Here is a 17,710-nt window from a genome sequence, read left to right as displayed (position 1 = left end):
TTGGGGTCAGGGTGCTCTCAAGCGATCTTGTAATTGCACCGCATACAATTTCAAAGCATCAGGCAATCCCCTTATAAGAGGATGCAACCTTTCGGGGTCTGCTGTGTATTGCATGGGAGAGGGCTGTTGCAGAACCAGGAATCCATCATGCATCAACTGGAGACATGCAGCTTTTTGTACGCTCTCTAAAATGTGACCCACCGTAGGCGTTTTAATTGAGAAGGGGTCTCCCCTTTCCATAGGGTCCAATCCACCTGCCCAATATGCTGCTCTTTGGGTCAGGGACCACGGCTCTCTACTGTCATTTGTAGTTAGCAAAACCCCCAGCCCCCAATATCCCCTTGCTTCATCCTCACTTAGGAGGATACAGTCGCCCCCAGTAAGGGATACTCTCCACACATACTCGGTTTCTGTTTCTCAGGGTCCCTGGGAATATTTTTCCTGAATTTTGGCCAAATTGATGGGGGAATAGGAGACAATGCAGGTGGTAACTTGTTGGGCTCCTCCTTGACCGCCATCCATGGTCTTGGTCTTAATCAAGGGTCTCATCATGGCTTCCCCCATCCCAAGAGAAAATATTTCCTTTGTACATCTTAGGTCTTCAAAAGGGTATGATTTTGATTCCTTTTCCCCATCAGAGTCTGCACCCACATTTTCTACAGTGATCTGGGAGCGGGTTTCATCTAATTGCTCTCTTAATACCCTTTCCCACTCCAGACCCTCCATCAAGGCGGTATGTAGTCTCTGGTTAGCCACTCGCTTGGTGGCGACTTGGTCTGAGAGGACCCTTGTCTCATTTTCCAATTGCTCCTGCAAAGCCTTCACCAAGTCTTGAAGGGATTTAATCATCTCCCCTTCTGCTTGTCGGGCCACACATTTGTCCTGTTGTGCTGTCACCAAAGCGGCTCCTAAAACTGCACAAACCAATGCCTTCCCTTTTCCTTGTTTCAACCTTCGTTCTTTAGCCAAAACGAAAATTCTGTCTGCTACAGCTTGCGGATCATGCCAATTGTTATGGGCCCAAGTCATACCGGGGGAGAGGGCCAGGCATTGTAGCCCTCTAATCTCTCTAGGAGAGGGATACAATCTATGGTCTGACCTCCCAGGAAGGCCATAATGAACACACAATTACAGGGATCAGATGCTTTTTATTAGTCCTCTGAGGACTATCTCTACACTCGGACCTCCCAGGGAGACCACAATGGAATCAGCTTATTAAGTCCTCTGAGGACTATCTCCCCTTATGTATGACCCCCCTCAGAGAGGGCCTGCAGTAAGGACCTGGTCCCAATGATCACTTTAGCAACACCAAGGGAATCCTGCCGACTATGCCAAAAAATGTCACAACCCGGGCTGGACAGACCAGGGAGGGGTCATGTTGAGTTCAGAATTCCCTCGGGCTAAATTAAGGTGAAACTTCATGGCAGAAGCAAACTGAACTTGGAAGGCATTAACAATAGGTGGCAGGGTTTCTCTCAACAGGAATTGGCATGAAACTACCTCAGTAAACCATGTAACCCATGGTAACCATATACATCAGTTCAGGGAAGGAGAGCCTTCCTGCTGAGTCACGAGGTTCAGAGCAGACCCCCTTGCTTTCTAGACTCCTTCTCAGAGAAGAGCCTAGAGGCAGCTAGATCCACTCCTAGTCCCAGACATGGTCCACGGTTTTATCGCTTAAAGGGATGAGGTGTAGGGATTATGGAAAAGGAAAGAGAGAGACCAAGACAGAGAGAGGAAAAGGAAGAGAAAAGGGAAAGATGTCACGAGTCCTGGGTCCAGTGTTGGTCCAGTCAGCCTAGGGGTCCAGTTCCAGTGGGCACGCACACATGGGGCTTCAGTCTCTCACAGTCCCATATTGGCAGCCACTCCACAGCCATGTAGCAGTGCATCAAGCTGCCACTTCTCCCTCCAGAAAAGCGAGTGTAGGCCAAGGGCGGGAAATGACCAGCCATCCTGCTGCCTCCCTGCACGTGGCTAGTCCTGGAGAGTGCCCAGTGCAGCTTTGTCCATGACAGAGCCTCCAAAAATAATGCTCCCAGACTGGCAGTGATGCCTTGAATAAAGGCATGAGAAGGAAAAACTTTACTGTATCGCTGTACTGACGAACTTTTGCTTGCTTGAATAAGTTTGAAATTTTGGTATGTACTAATTAGATAAGAAAACCTTGAGCTTTGTCAATGGTATGCGCTAAAGGTGCCAACATACAGGAGGCCTCAGGCCTGATGTGCATCAACAGACAAGAAGCCTTGGGCCTTGATCATAAGCTTTGAGTTCTGCTGAGTTTTTGTAATTAAAACTTGCCAAGGCCAGCTAACTAGGAAAACGAGATGACCCACACTGTGCATGACCAAAGGGTGAACACTATGTAAATGATAATATGAATATGCTTAGACAGGTGTACTCTTTGCTAGGTAAAAAACTGACTGGATGGACGAGCCCAGAGGGTTGTGGTGAATGAAGTTAAATCCAGTTGGCAGCAGGTCACTAGTGGTGTTCCCCAGGGCTCAGTATTGGGGCCAGTTCTGTTTAATATCTTTATCAATGATCTGGATGAGGAGATTGAGTGCACCCTCAGTAAGTTTGCAGATGACATCAAGTTGGGAGGCAGGGTTGATCTGCTCCAGGGTAGGAAGGCTCTACAGAGAGATCTGGACAGGCTGGATCAATTGCCCAAGGCCAACTGTATGAGGTTCAACAAGGCCAAGTGCCAGGTCCTGCACTTCAGTCACAACAACCCCATGCAGCGCTACAGGCTTGGGGAAGAGTGGCTGGAAAGCTGCCCAGCAGAAAAGGACCTGGGGGTATTGGTTGACAGCTGGCTGAATATGAGCCAGCAGTGTGCCCAGGTGGCCAAGAAAGCCAACAGCATCCTGGCCTGTATCAGAAATAGCGTGGCCAGCAAGAGCAGGGAAGTGATTGTTCCCCTGTACTGGGGCACTGGTGAGGCTGCACATTGAGTACTGTTCAGTTTTGGGCCCCTCACTACAGGAAAGACATTGAGGTGCCGGAACGTGTCCAGAGAAGGACAACAAAGCTGGTGAAGGGCTTGTTTCTCGAAATGAGCATGCGGTGATGGAGTTAAGTATTCTTTATTGCAGCGCTGGAAGCACGGGGGATCGCTCCTCCAAACGTGCTTGCCGGCTGGGACTAATTGTATAGGTTAAATACATCTCTTACATACATATTCATAGAATTTCTGAGAAATTATATACATATTCATTAACTTTCTGAGAAATCATTAGCATATGTAAATGTCCTTCACGCAAGCGCATTGGAGGTCTTCGGTGGTCTTCTGGAGTCCTCTGGTGGTCTTCCATAGTCTTCCTCACTTGTCCGCTGTTTGACCCTTGTTGTATGAGTTTGCGCAGTACGATCCCCTTCTGGGCCCCACAAACAACTTCTCTGCTTATCACCTAGCTTTTGGCTCAGTCATCACAAGAGACAGAACATGTTTTCTTATCAAACAGAATACCTCCTCAAACAGGACATGTTATATTGTCGTATATTACAGACACAGGAATCTTGTGCTTTATGTCCTTGGCTTGTCTACGTAAATCAACTTATGGAGACAGTCGTTAACCTTCTAACGAATTCCTGAGTCTTTTATTTGGCAATACACTGAGTCTAAACATATGTTCTATTTCTACATCTACTAGGCCTAGTGTCAGTCTCTGCATCAGCTTGGAGCACAAGTCTTATGAGGAGCGGTTGAGGGAACTGGAGTTGTTTAGTCTGGAGAAAAGGAGGCTGAGGGGAGACCTTCTCGCTATCTACAACTACCTGAAAGGAGGTTGTAGTGAGGTGGGTGCTGGTCTCTTCTGTCAGGTGGCTGGAGATTGGATGAGAGGAAATGGCCTCAAGTTGCAGCAGGGGAGGTTTAGATTGGATATTAGGAAAAATTTCTTTACTGAAAGGGTTGTCAGGCATTGGAACAAGCTGCTCAGGCAAAGTGGTTGAGTCACCATCCCTGGAGGTATTAAAAAAGCGCATAGACAAGGCACTTCAGGACTTGGTTTAGTGGGCATGGTTGATGATTGGACTTGATGATCTTGAAGGTCTTTTCCAACCTAAATGATTCTATGACTCGAGAAGAGAAAGATTTCACCAGGTCCAGCGTTGGTTCAGTCAGCCGAGGGGTCCAGTTCCAGTGAGCTTTCGCACCTGGGGCTTCAGTTTGTGTCCTTTTATCATCCCTGCCCCTCCTTCAGTCAGGCATTAGGCTAATTAGGTGTCATGAGCCGTTTGTGAGCCTTTGGGCTTGGGGGTCGTTTGGGGAGTAACTTCCCCTTCCCTGCATGGTGAGCTGCCCTGCTCAGCAAATCAGAACAGCACATCAGAGCAGGGAGCTGTACACCCTCTGGCAGGCCCTCCCTGTCCTGTTGCTGATGGGTGCTGATGGGCTTCTTTTCACCTGTGGTTCCTTGCTGGGCAGAGTTCCTTGTTATGGAAAGTTCATCGTTATGCAGAACTTGCCCCACCACAATGTTTGAGACATTAACTCTTTCAGTCTCTCACACCTCGTTAACTCCTTACAGGGGTTAAGTAGTGTGATAAATGAATTTAGTCTCAAACAGGATTCCAATCAAAGTTAACAATTTATTAAATTAATAAAGGCGAGCAAACAGCGCTGGGCACGCCGGGAGCTTCTGCTCTACCAAGACGCGCACTGTGAAAAACAACCCAGCTTCTTTTATAGTACTAGGCGTGTTCTTCTAAAAGACTCTCCACCTCCTGGTTGTGCAGGTGCAGTAGTTCTCCTAGAAACTTCTCGAACTCTCCTCGTTGGCTGAGGGATCTTCTATACAATGTATCTCCGACCAGGCTCCCTACTGCTTGGGCCAGACAGCAGACATCCTGTGTAACAGCCGACACCTTGCACAACACCAGCTGCGATCACCAGAACCCAAACAAGTTCACAACAGACATCTCCCCCTCAACAAATGCATATAACAAATTGCCCATACACTGCCATTTCAATACACCCTCTATTTATACACACCTTCTATTTATACATACTAAATGTTATAAACGGCGGTGACAAATTATTCACTCTAAAGTAAAATCTCCAAATAGAATTTATTTGAGCAAGCGATACACAGGCAAAACAGCACTGGGCGGCCGGGGAGTCTCCGCTCCACCAACGGCGCGCACTTGATACGGTAACGTGTTTCAAATTTAAACAGTTAAGTGTTACATATACATGAGATTCCCCAATACGTCTATACATAGTCATGACCTATTCCCGCTTTGTATTAAAATTAGTCCCAAGAGGTCACTCCCTTAAGTTCCTCCTGACTGCGCCTGCTCAGTCCTTCTTTCTGGTGATGTCAGAGGTCGAAGAGATGAAGGCCGTATGTCTTCTTCACGGTAAACTTTTAACCGTCTCATCTTGCGCAGGCTCTGTGTTATAGACGCTCGTGACAAATTGGAGGAGCCAATTTGTAGTGAATAAAAAAAGGTCGAATTTATTAGCAAGTGATAAGAGAGTAAAACAGCGCTGGGCGGCCGGGGAGGCAGTGCTCCGCCACAAGCTCACAACTTTATGTTATAGTTACATTCCTTATATACAGTTCATGCACCTCTTTCTTGCAAGTCTCCGCCTTGTCCTGTTGCTTCTTTCTTCACTCGTGCAGGTTTGTTACTAGGCAGATTCAGTCGATCTTCTCAAGGACGAGTGTCTTTCGATGTAGAATGTCTTTTGATGTGAAAAAAACCAGTTTTGGCAGACTCTATCCCCTTATCTGGTAGATTATAGCTGTTGTTCTTTTCCCTCCTTAACTAGTAAGTTATAGCCGTTGCCCTCTTCCCGTGACCTTTACGCACCAATTAAGCAAGCTTTGTTATTTACACAAGGCATCTGCTAACTCTCAATATGTCTCTTCTCCCTTCCTAATTTCATGAACAAAGTTAACTCGTTCATTACAATCCCTCCTTTTCTATTTTATCTTGATTTTGTTCATTAAATCGATCCAATACTTCTTTTGCCTGCCTGAGGATAGGAGTAATTCTTTCGTCCTTGATTTGTTCATATTGCTTTCATAGCAGCATTAAATGTGTAGTTTCTAAGCACCTTTTAACAATAGTGATTAATTTATTAAAAATGCATGGTTTAAAAGTTAAGGTTAGCAGTAAGACTATTAGGGGTAATTGTGGAATCTTTCCATCTTGACAGAGTCCATTCGTATGGCTGATGGAGATTTTTCCTTTGTACCGAGCCTATCCATACCAAAACTAATAATTTTACATTTCTAAGGCCTAAAATTACATAAAGCAAAGACATTAGAGCTTGATCCCAACGTTTAGGGAACAGTGGTGGTATCCATGGACCATCGTGGGTATTATTTTCCCAACTTAATATATCATCGTAAGGTGTCTCTTTTATACCCCAAGATCTTTGCCTTTTTATGTCTTTAATTTTTAAATCTTTTAGGTTATTGTGGAGTGAGGTTGGGTCAGTGGGAAACGTTAGGGTGTTTTCAACTTGGTAGCGCTTACTATATGGGTCTGTAGCTTTATATTTTAAGGCAGCTCATCATCAACAGTCTTCACAGCAGTACATTTCTGCCTTCTCCGTCTATTCGGTTGCTTTGAGCAACGGGGTGTACCATCTTCTCAGTAGCAAATCTACTCTTCAGGGGAGCACTTGTTAGATTGTTTGGCTTGTTTTATTTTGTAAGCGCTTCAATTTTTATCTTTTTACTTCTCACAAGTAGTAATTCACTCTCACGACTGTTTTCTACACTTTATGTCAGTTATTATTGTTACTTTAGGGCAAGGTTCGTTGAATGATAACAATATCGTTTGGGATGTATTTCTTTTACAAATATTTCCCACCACTCAGTGGAATCTTTTTTAATTTTTCTTATTAAAACCCTTAGGCGTAAGGCTTTGTCAGTTAATTGTCTTTCCCGATCGTGTCACTCCTGACAAACTCCTCTGGGGGAGTACCCGTAACGGCAATGGCTCCACCACTTTCCCTGACACACTATACACTTATATTATACAAATGGATAGCAATTACAATCTAGATTTATATAGTTGATGATCACAGGTTTACTTATCGGTACTTTTTCTTTAAAGTAACTTTCAAGTCCTCTGAGTTGTTAGTTACTTTCCAATGAGAAGTGTGGATCAGTCTTTTAACCTGAGTAGTATGGGTTCATCCCCTTTTCCGTCGTCTGGATGGTTGTATCTGTAGTCAAAAGAACAAGAAACGGACCTTCCCATCGGGGGTTTAGAGATGATTTGGTTTTTGGTTTTTTTTGTTGTTGTTGATTGTTTTTTGTTCTTTTGTGGGTTTTTTTTGGGGGGGGTATTTTCTTTGTTTGGGTTTTTTGTTTTTTGGGTTTTTTTACGTTTTTATCAGCACATGGTTCTTAAGCTTAATTTTATGAACAGGAAATCCTAAGGGGAGTGTTTGTTCTATTATTCCTTTCTGGTAGTTGTTTTTTATGACTTTTGTTAAGGTAGTTATGTAGGCATGGATAGATGCATCTTTAACCTTCGGGTGTTGGGTTGGTAACAAATTTGTTTTAACAAGCTTTGGTCAGGTTTGTTGTTATTTCAACCCTTCGCGCCTCACGTTGTGTGTCAAAATGGACTGTTGTGGTTTAACTCCAGTCAGTAATTAAGTATTACGCAGCTGCTCACTCACTCCCCCTCCATCCAGTGGGATGGGGGAGAAAATCGGGAAAAAGAAGTAAAACTCGTGGGTTGAGATAAGAACGGTTTAATAGAACAGAAAAGAAGTAACTAATAATCATAATGATAACACCAATAAAATGATAACAGTAGTAATAAAAAGATTGGAATGCACAAATGATGCGCAGGGCAATTGTTCACTATCCGCAGACCGACACCTAGCCAGTCCTCGAGCGGCGATTCCCCCCACTTCAAGGTTCCTATACTAGATGGGACGTTACATGGCACAGAACACCTCGTCGGCCAGTCCGGGCCACCCGCCTCGGCCGCGTCCCGCGTCAACCTCTCGCGCTCTTCCAGCCCTCTTGCCGGCCAGGTATGAGAAGTTGAAAAATTCCCGACTACAGTCTAAACACCACTGTAGTGCAAACACCACCAAGCAACTGAAAACATCAGTGCCATTAACATTCTTCGCATATTGAACTCAAAACACAGCACTGTATTAGCTACTAGGAAGACAGTTAACTCTATCCCAGTTGAAACCAGGATACTTCGGTAATTCAGTGAAATCAACTTGTATTTTCTCAAAAGGTCTATAAGCCGTTTTCCTCTTTCCTGTGGCTGTTTGTTGATTGATTTTTAAAATGTTATGAATGTTTACTAGGGTTCAGTATATCTCTGCATATTAGCATTCTATATGCCATATTCCATAAGTAACTCTTTAATAGACACTGTCTCACATTCATTATTGACAAGTTAAGTAGTTTTGTGTATATATTAATTTTCATTTGTCTTTCTTAAGTTAATAAATTTAATGAAACATTTTCAAAATATGTGCTACAACAACTATCAAAGTATTTGAAAAAAGATGCTGTTATAAATACCTGTGAGACAACTTATAACAGCCATATGAATTGGTTTTTACCTTAATCGCTTATAGTCCTTTTCCAAATCAAGTAAGAAGCAAGTAACTAGTTTAAAATAGTTATACATTTTTAACAACTTGAAATGAGTATTACTTTTCAGATAGTTTCGTAAAGTCTTTTAATTTTGCCTATAAACACAATTAGGTATTAACACAGGACTGTATAGTGTTTATATTCTTATTAACCTGCCAACAAGAATAGTTTATTGGCAACTTCAAATATTCAGAGGCAAAACACAATTCCTTGTCACAGAAGTTTTACAGCAGAGCAACATATTTTACTCTTAGAACTATTATATAGGAACATAAAGAAAATTACTATGTTACTTTTGGTGGTCTGATTCCTCAGGGCTGTTTCCTGGGTCTCTCTGTTTGACAAATTATTTTCTCTGATTCAGTAATCTAATTTCTCTTGATGTTCTCTCATGTACTATTGTTATCTCTTTGGGTTTTCTTAATGTTCTTAAAATTTTTCTTATTAATTTCTGATGTATAAGATTTCTCCCCTGAGTATTAATTAAACCTTTTTCTTTTCAAATTTTTCCAAAAGTGTGAACTACTCCATATGTATTTTTGTAATCTGTAAATATAGTACCCTTTTTTTTTTTTTTTAACTAATTCTAGGGCCCTTTATAGGGCATACAGCTCACAAGCCTGAGCTGACCATGATGGGCTTAGAGGTCCTGATTCCACAGGTTTTAGGTCCTTATTAATTATTGTCTCACTTTAGTCTGGGTCTCAATTACCTCTAAGCAGTTATGTTGTAATTTCTCTGATGGTTTTCCAAACAAAATGTGTTGGACTCTGAGCTGAGGTTACTCTCAGTTTTAAATTGGGGGAGTTAATTAATACTGCATTATATTTTAGGATCCAGCTATCTGTTAGCCATTTTTCCACTTTCTGTTGTAAACACTTCTGACATTATGTGGAGTATACACCTTTAAAGGGGTACTAAAGGTAATCTTTCTAACTTTTTCTATTAATAATGCCGTAGTGACCAAAGCTTGGAGACAAGTAGGCCATTCTCTACTTACTGGATCAAGTAACTTAGAACAATAGCTCACGGGTTTCTTAATTCCTGCCCAGTTTTGAGCAAGGACTATTTACACACACACACAAAAAGTTTTGTTTTCTTTTTTTTTTTTTTTTTTTATTTGTGAGGCTTAATACAGGTGTCTGTATTAATGCCCTTTTTATTTCCTCTAATTTCTGATCATCTTCTGTAGACCATTTAAGTTGGTTATTAGTTAATTTCACCTTTTCACTGTAGCTTTCAAGCCATGGTCTACAATATCTTAGTAATCCCAATATTTGTCGAATTTCCTTTTTAGTTTGTGGGGGTTTAACAATTTAATAGTGGTTTCTCCGGTTCCTTATTTAGTTTCTCCCACTATTAATAGATCGTTCACATATTGTAATAACTTTACTTCTCTGGGTAGAAATGAAATCTTGTAAAATTTTCTCTAAAGTTTGTCCAAATAGATTTGGTGACTCTGTGAACCCTTGTGGTAGCACAGTCCATCTTATTTGTTTTCCTCGATAGCGATACAGCAGTCGCACAGAAAGCCCCACTCCCTTTGGCTGTTTACAGAGTTGACTTCAATTGTAGCCCCGCGGCGCGAGGAGAGGCGGCGGCCGCTGCCGAGGCAGGGGTGCTGCCCCCGCCGCTGCCGCCGCTGCTGCTGCTGCTGCAACAAAGGACCTTGTCCGTTGCCGCTGCAGCGCCGGCTCCGCTGCGACCGCACGGAGCCGGACTCCTCTCCCTGACCCCGAACGCTCAAGTTCAATTTCAAAATCAAATCCCCTCTTAACAAACCGTATTCTGCCCCAGGGAGCAAGAGCAAATCACCAAGGACCTCAAAAGGTTTCCTTTTTTGCACCCACAATATTCACAGTGTACCGAGCAAGGGTGTAACTGGAGGGCAGCCCCTGAACGGTGGATCCCTCGGCCCCTGCATCCACCAAAAACTCCACTCCCTCCCTTTGGGGACTCAACCTCAATTCCACTCGGGGCTCCATAGATGTTCCAGTCCGCAACAAGCAGAGCCCCTGACTCGCCCATTCACTTCCAAACATCTGTTCATCCTACTGTTTCCTTCCACAACTCTGCTTCAAGTGCCCTCTCTTCTCACAACAATAGCATTCAGCTCCTGCTTCTCTACTTTCCGGTCCAATCGGCTTTCCTCATCTCCACGTACATACACCCTCTGAGTCCCTCTCAACAACTCATCCAACCCTCTGTCCTGCCAGTCTTCTAACTTCTCTAATTTCTTTCTTATGTCCACTTACGATCCAGCCACAAACCGTGTCCTCAGCAGGGCTTGACCCACGGCTGCACCAGGGCCAACTCCAGAACACAACTGCAAACCTCTCTCCAATCTTTCCAACTAGTCAGTCGGAGCTTCATCTCCCCTCTGACACTCACTGAAGGCTCCATTTACATCCTGACCTCCGGGAACTGTTGGAGCGGCGGAGGAATGCACATAAGTCGACCCAATATGAGTGATAGAAGTGATTCAACTTTATTTGCACGGATAGCTCATATTTATACAGTTTGCGATAATTATGCCTACTAGTCCTAATATGATTGGTACATTGCTAATGTTTATTCATTGCTAAAACACACCCACTTGTGATTTGCAGCTATGCGTGTTCCGTAACTTTCTCATGGGAACTTCTTCAAAAGTTACTTATGAAGTTATGCCAAGGTCACACCGTCCCTGTCTTTCTCCTGATAACAGCGAGACCAGCTGTTGTTTTTCTCCCAATATCAGTAAAGCCAGCTATTTTCAGCCAAGGCCTAGTCTTGTTGCTCAAACTGACATTCTTTCACACAGAACTCTGCTCGCACAACTTTTCCACAGGCCCATGTCCTTTTTCAGCAAGCCACTTCCCAACAATTCCCCCTTTTTCTTTTTGTGCGAGTAGAGCTTGGTGTGTCAGCTTTGAGACTCCTTTTATCATGCACCCATAAGCAATTTTAACTATTACACAGATTAATATCAATATACCCAACCATCGTAAGGCTTCCTTAATCAATGACATTAGCCGTGGTGTTATCCCGCCAAATATTGACTCTAACACCCCATCAAACCAACTAGTTTCTTGCTGGATCTTTGTGTATGTTTCTCCAGCCAATCTGTTTGTTTGTGTATAGATTGAGGTAAAATTTTAACACCTGCTGTATTGCCCTTTGCAAAGATCTGTGAACACAACTAATTAAGCACAGTAAAAACAACATTATACGTAAGAATAAAATACATAAGAATAAAAGACTGTTCAGGTAATGCCAATGACACACAAAAAGAGATTTGATTAATAGCTTTAGCTAGTGACACCCAAACATTCTTACTGTCCCATGGCGTTAACCGATGTGGATCAATCACCGGTGTCACTGTCATGCTGCTTACTACAGTCAGTGTGTTCCATATCAATCTCAGCATAAGGTTTCAAATTTATGGGTAAATCAGGAACGTATCTGCCAGACATGGAGGATGTGATTTTTTGTCCAATTGCTGTCAAGGCTTGCCGTCCCAGTGCACTTAGTTGTCTTGTAGAAGTTAAGCTATCGCTGCCCCTCAATAAATCCAGCAGCGGCTGTAAGTCTGTATTTGTAATACCACAACAAGGTTGAATCCACTGTAGGTCTCTGTTTAAATCTTTCTCCCTCTTTTTGTTTTTGAGCAATCCAGGCTTGCTTAATAACTTGGGATGCCATTTTCCTTAATAAGCTGAACAAGGTAAAACTATTACAATAGCTACAATCACAGTAACTACAATAATGCCCATAATTCTTTGAGCCAACCTGTTACCCCTAATGACCCAGACCATGAGGACTATGAGGAAAATGAACCATCCATACATTCTTGTGCCATCTTGCTCCACGAACTCAGCCCAGCAATCGGTAGGTGCCAGCTTTCCGTGGGCGTCCCCACAGAGGCAACGATGGCCTCACCGTACACCAGCCCGATGCTCTTCGGAAAATCCCGGTATTTATACATTTGCAGAGGAACGGGTTTTAGCACACGTGGCCAGTGGGTGCCAAAAGTCCGCCTCGGTTGCAATCTATGACGCATGCGCTCGCTGGCCAGGCGCGCTGCACGAGTCATAGCCATCTTGTCTATTGGTTCGTGGGCTTTACGATACAGTTGCGATGCACAGAGAATCTTGACCTGTTATGTTAGCCAAGGTGACCTATACATTAGTTTTCGGCTGACGTAGTATTCATATTGTCACATCATCTATGATGCTCCAGATGATGATGGTCGTGCAAATCGAACAGGAGTCCGTCGTGGGCCTGTATCTGTGGAAACACAATCAACCTCGTTCCCAGGTTATTAATGGAAATAGACCTTACCCCTAATTTTGGCTTTAACTAACTTTTACATTTACCCCACACTGTCTTCCCGTAATCACGCTATGTTTAATCAAATTATGCTTAACACACTTTTTACCTAAAGCAAGTTCTATATACAATAAGGCACGCTGTTCTAAAAACCTGTCTGAAGGACTCAGTGTCCGCTAGTAATACTCTATTAGTTAGAATCTGTCGGATCAGTGGCTTCAGCACCCGCCGGTGCCGTGCCAGTTGCCATTGGGACAATTCCGGGTCCAGCGTCAGTGCGAAGCCATGGCTTGACCCACTTAGCCGGGATCTCCCAGTAAGTTTTACTTCTGCTGATCCGCACCATTTCCCGGATTCTGGGTCCTTATACATTACCATGATTCCTGTACTTTGTTGCGTCCTTTCTGCCTGTAAAAGAACATGATGCACTACCATTGGTGGGTCTTTGTGATCACCTGTCAATCTAAGATAATTTAGCACAAATAAGGCTTTGGCCAATCGTTCCTCTGGGAGTAAGCCCTGGGTTCCCCCCTTTTTGTTTTTGCAGCATGTTCTTTTAGGGTTTGGTTGGCCCATTCGACAATAGCCTGTCCTGTGGGAAGATGTGGAATACCAGTACCATGATGAATTCCCCACAAATTACAAAATCGAGCAAATCGTGTAGAACCATAGGCTGGGCCGTTGTCCGTCTTAATTTCTTTAGGCACACCCAGTACTGCAAAAGAAGCGTGAAGATGTCATTCAATATGTAAGGCCTTTTCTCCAGTTCATGCCGTGGCCCACATGGCAGCAGGATAGGTATCAATACACACGTGCACAGAACGCTTTGCACCAAACCACGTGACATGGGTGACATCCATTTGCCACAACTGCAATGGCAAAAGACCTCATCGGTTAACCCCACAGCCCAAGCCGAGCCCCTCCTCTTGACAATCAGGGCATGCTTTAAAGATACCTTGGGCGTCAGTAAGTGGTAAGTCAAATTGCTTTGCTAACATCCTAGCGGGTTGGTGCAAGAGCGCATGTGATTGCCGTGCTTTGTTGAAAACGATTCCCTGGAGGAGGCTTCCGTGGCGCTGCAACCAATTGGTCAGCTCTGTCATTTCCCGTTTCTCATCTGCACAGTGTTCTCATACCCAAGAGTTCTACCAGAGGGGTCATATCGCCATTAGTGATACCGCAAAGATTCCGCACCCACTGGATATCTCCCACAAGCTTCTGGACATCCTGTAACATTGAAATTTCTCATGTTATTTGAACCTTCTGAGGTTTAACACTGCTTACATCTATGTGCCACCCCAAATACTTCCAAGGTGCTGCCTTTTGCACCTTTTCAGGAGTGATTATTACTCCGCGATGGCTTAAGATGTCCTGCAATTGAGTTAAAATCTCATCCTGTGGCAAGTTACTGAGGAAACTGCTTTCTTACAGGCTCTGATGCCCAGGCCACATACACCTGACACATCGTGAGGGAATTGCGCATTCATTGCGGTAACACAACCCAATGGTATCTCTTCTAGGGTTCTGCCTTGTTAATCGATGGTACTGAAAAGGCGAACCGTTCAGTGCCATCTGGGTGCAATTTTTTAGATTTATAATTAACAAATCCCATTCTTCTGGAAGCATAACTGGAGATGGCAAACCTGGCTGCAGGGCTCCCATACTGTCCATCACCGCATTCACAGCTCTGAGATCATGTAACAGTCTCCATTTCCCACTTTTCTTGGGAATGGTAAATATTGATGTATTCCATGGACTAGTAGAAGGGACAACATGTCCCGCTCTCAATTGGTCTTCAACTAACCCTTGTATTTTTAGCAACCTTTCAGAATTTAGCAGCTACTGATCAATCCAAACAGGCTCATCTGTTTTCCAGTTAATTTTCAGAATTGGCTACCCCTCAGTGACCGCTCCTAAAAAGGATGCGTCACTAACATTGCCTTCATTTGGCTCAATAAATCATGGCCTACGAGGCCAAACAATTCAGTTGGGGTAGTCATGACATACGGACACGTCGTAATGTGTTCACCATCGGGGAACACAAATGTAATCGGTAGCTGACTTACTAAGGTGGCTTGTGTGCCCCCTATCCCTGCAATACCAAAGTTTGGATTGATCGATGGCCATGATGGAGGCCAAATGCATCATAAAATAATCGTAACATCAGCTCCTGTATTGATTGTCATCGGTTTCTTGACGACAACTCCATTGGGCCCTTCCAATTGCACTACCTTTTCTGGTTTACCTCTTGTTGTGTCCATGGCAAAGTATACCTGCGGTTTCCCTGTGGAGCCGAATCCACCATCTCCACGTTGTACTTCACCCGGGTTCGGAACACACGACCTGAATGGAACTAATTGTGCTATTCTGGTACCTTTAGGAATAGAAACAGGAGGGATTACAACATGAATCATAATTTTCACAGTCCCACAATAATCTGCATCAATAAGCCCTGGGAGCACCAGAATTCCTTCTAGAGCTGTTGAAGATTGCCCCATTAAAAATGCACTAAGTCCAAACCCCAATGGTCCCTTTATGTTGACTGCGGTTTCCACATCCACTCCGGAGCTTCCTGCGGTGGCGGATCTGGTGGTTGCGAGGCTGCCTGAGGGCTGGCAGCTCAAGCCCCTTGCATTCGTGTCGTCGCGCGAGGGGCCTTCGCAGTCGGTGTAAAGTTTCCCTTCTTCCTGTATTCTTGGTGGTATGGTTATCTTTCTTACACTTGTTGCAGCACTTACTGTTAACAGTACCTGTACATTTGCTCCTAATGCGTCCACGTTTGCCACAGTTAGAACACTTGACCAAGGGTGTCTTACTGGCCTTGTGTTTCTTTGTAGCTCCTTGGAGAGCTGTGGCAGCATAGGCTACTTTCTGTGAGTCCACTGATCGATCCGTGTATTCTATCATATCAACGACGTCTGCATTTTTCGGCAAATTACACAATGCTTTGCGTGTCTTTTCAGTAGCATTTTCAAAAGCGAGTATTTTGAACATGTTTTCTTTCATGCCCTCGTTCATGTCAGGGTGGTCATAAATTGTATTCTCCTGTTTCACCTGGGTAAAAGCATGTCTGTACATATTGTCTGGTACGGTAAGAAAAGCTTGATACGCCAAGATCTGTGATAGATGATGAACCTCAGTGACACATTGTAACTGAGCGTTCCCTGATGCGAAGGGTCCAGTACCCATCGGCATCTGCGTGGTTACTCCCCATAGGGGATCTGTTTGTTGTCGTGATGTTGCTTGTTCCCTATCACAGAGCTTCTCCCACTGCCAGAAAAACACTAACATTCGGGCGGGTGTCAAAATCAACTGTGCTAGCTGTTTAATATCTTGAGGTATCAGCGTATCAGCAGAAAAAATGAATTGCAGTATTTGGTGAGTTAACGCAGATTTGATTCCGTACTGACTCACAGCATTCCTTAATTTCTCAATGACCTTCCAGTCAAACACCTCCCATTTTTTCTGTCCATTTTGATGCAATAACTGGGAATGCTTAGAGCATAGTCCCTTCTATAATGGCATCTGTTATTACACCCCTCCAATGTCTCTGCCTTTCTTCTGCAGCGGCTATTACAGGCGGCTCCGCGTCTGTCACGGGTGCGGTTGGTTTCCCCGTCTCTTTTCCCCATTTCCTTTAACAATTCTAACATTGTCTCTTTTTGTTCTATTATTAGAGTAGCCAAGTCCTTGTTTGCATTATTTGAATCAGGGTGTATGCTAGGTATAATTTCTTCATGTTGAACGGTGGTATCTGAGGGCTGGTTTTTCGTAGGCAGATTTTTACTCACTCCCTGATTCTGTAGGGTTTCCTTTAATCGTACGGTTAGGGAGGCTTGGGAACTGTCGGATGTCTGATTAATATCGGCAGTCCCAGGGAGTGGAGCAGAAGTCAAGGGCACGAGAGTAGGCGAACAAGCTCCAAAAAGTCTCTCTCGCTGCATTATGTTTTTCTCCCCGCTTTTCCCTTTCGCTTGCGGTTGGAGAGAGAGAGCAGCAAAAGCAGATGCAGACGCTTTACGATCTGCTTTCATTTTTTACAGAGTTGTCTTAATCAATTTCCATAAAGTTGCAAGATCTTTAACTTCTTTAGACCCGTCACTAATTTCATCCCATAGGGAGGTTCCGATAGCATTCCAGGTACTAAGCTCAAAAGCTGTACCCACACTAATTGAAAGGTTTCTGTCCTTGCTTCATTAGTTTTTTAGCTGATTTATCATCATCAGTTACCATATCCCATAATACGTCTCCTAATCTACGCCATTCACTCTCCTCAAATAATAAATCTGGATTCTTAAAGCATCCCTTAACGCGACCCAGCGCGACTAACCCCGAAATTTGCTTAATGTAGTTTACTCCCTGCTTTTCTAAAAAGCACTCTAATAATTTTAGGGCTACCTCTTGATCCATTGCCGGCCGGCTTCTTGATACTCCTTGGTGCTACCTTGATTAAGGCACCTCGGTTAAAAAGTCTTTGCAGCCTTTTTCCAGTAGCCCTCACTGACGGCGAACCCCTTTTGGACGGTCCAGGCACGAGAGTTAACACACCAACCAAGACGATCAGCGTTCGGTTAATCTTTTGCCCCCCGGTCGCTGCTGCTGGTGCTTCTCAGTGTCCGTCGCTCCAATTCCCCTTTCTTCGGTCCCCGTTCGGGCGCCATTTGTTGGAGCGGCGGAGGAATGCACATAAGTCGACCCAATATGAGTGATAGAAGTGATTCAACTTTATTTGCACGGATAGCTCATATTTATACAGTTTGCGATAATTATGCCTACTAGTCCTAATATGATTGGTA

At 43.9% G+C, this 17,710-nt stretch overlaps 2 protein-coding genes across 2 annotated transcripts in view; one reads left to right on the top strand and one right to left on the bottom strand.

Moving 5' to 3' along the window:
* The window catches only part of LOC126035221 (uncharacterized), a 249,702-nt gene that overhangs the window by 194,393 nt on the left and 37,599 nt on the right, over positions 1-17,710 (top strand). The gene's annotated exons all lie outside the window — the stretch shown is intronic.
* On the bottom strand, positions 14,514-16,344 carry LOC126035227 (uncharacterized). The gene is made up of 2 exons (XM_049793462.1): positions 15,435-16,344; positions 14,514-15,288 (listed from the first exon to the last, which is right to left on the bottom strand). The coding sequence occupies exons 1-2, from the start codon at positions 16,203-16,205 to the stop codon at positions 15,277-15,279; spliced, it is 783 nt and encodes a 260-aa protein (XP_049649419.1). The 5' UTR covers positions 16,206-16,344; the 3' UTR covers positions 14,514-15,276.

This window comes from Accipiter gentilis, chromosome W (assembly GCF_929443795.1).
Source record: "Accipiter gentilis chromosome W, bAccGen1.1, whole genome shotgun sequence".
In the NCBI taxonomy this organism is placed as follows: domain Eukaryota; kingdom Metazoa; phylum Chordata; class Aves; order Accipitriformes; family Accipitridae; genus Astur; species Astur gentilis.
This window is presented reverse-complemented; position numbering and strand designations above follow the sequence as displayed.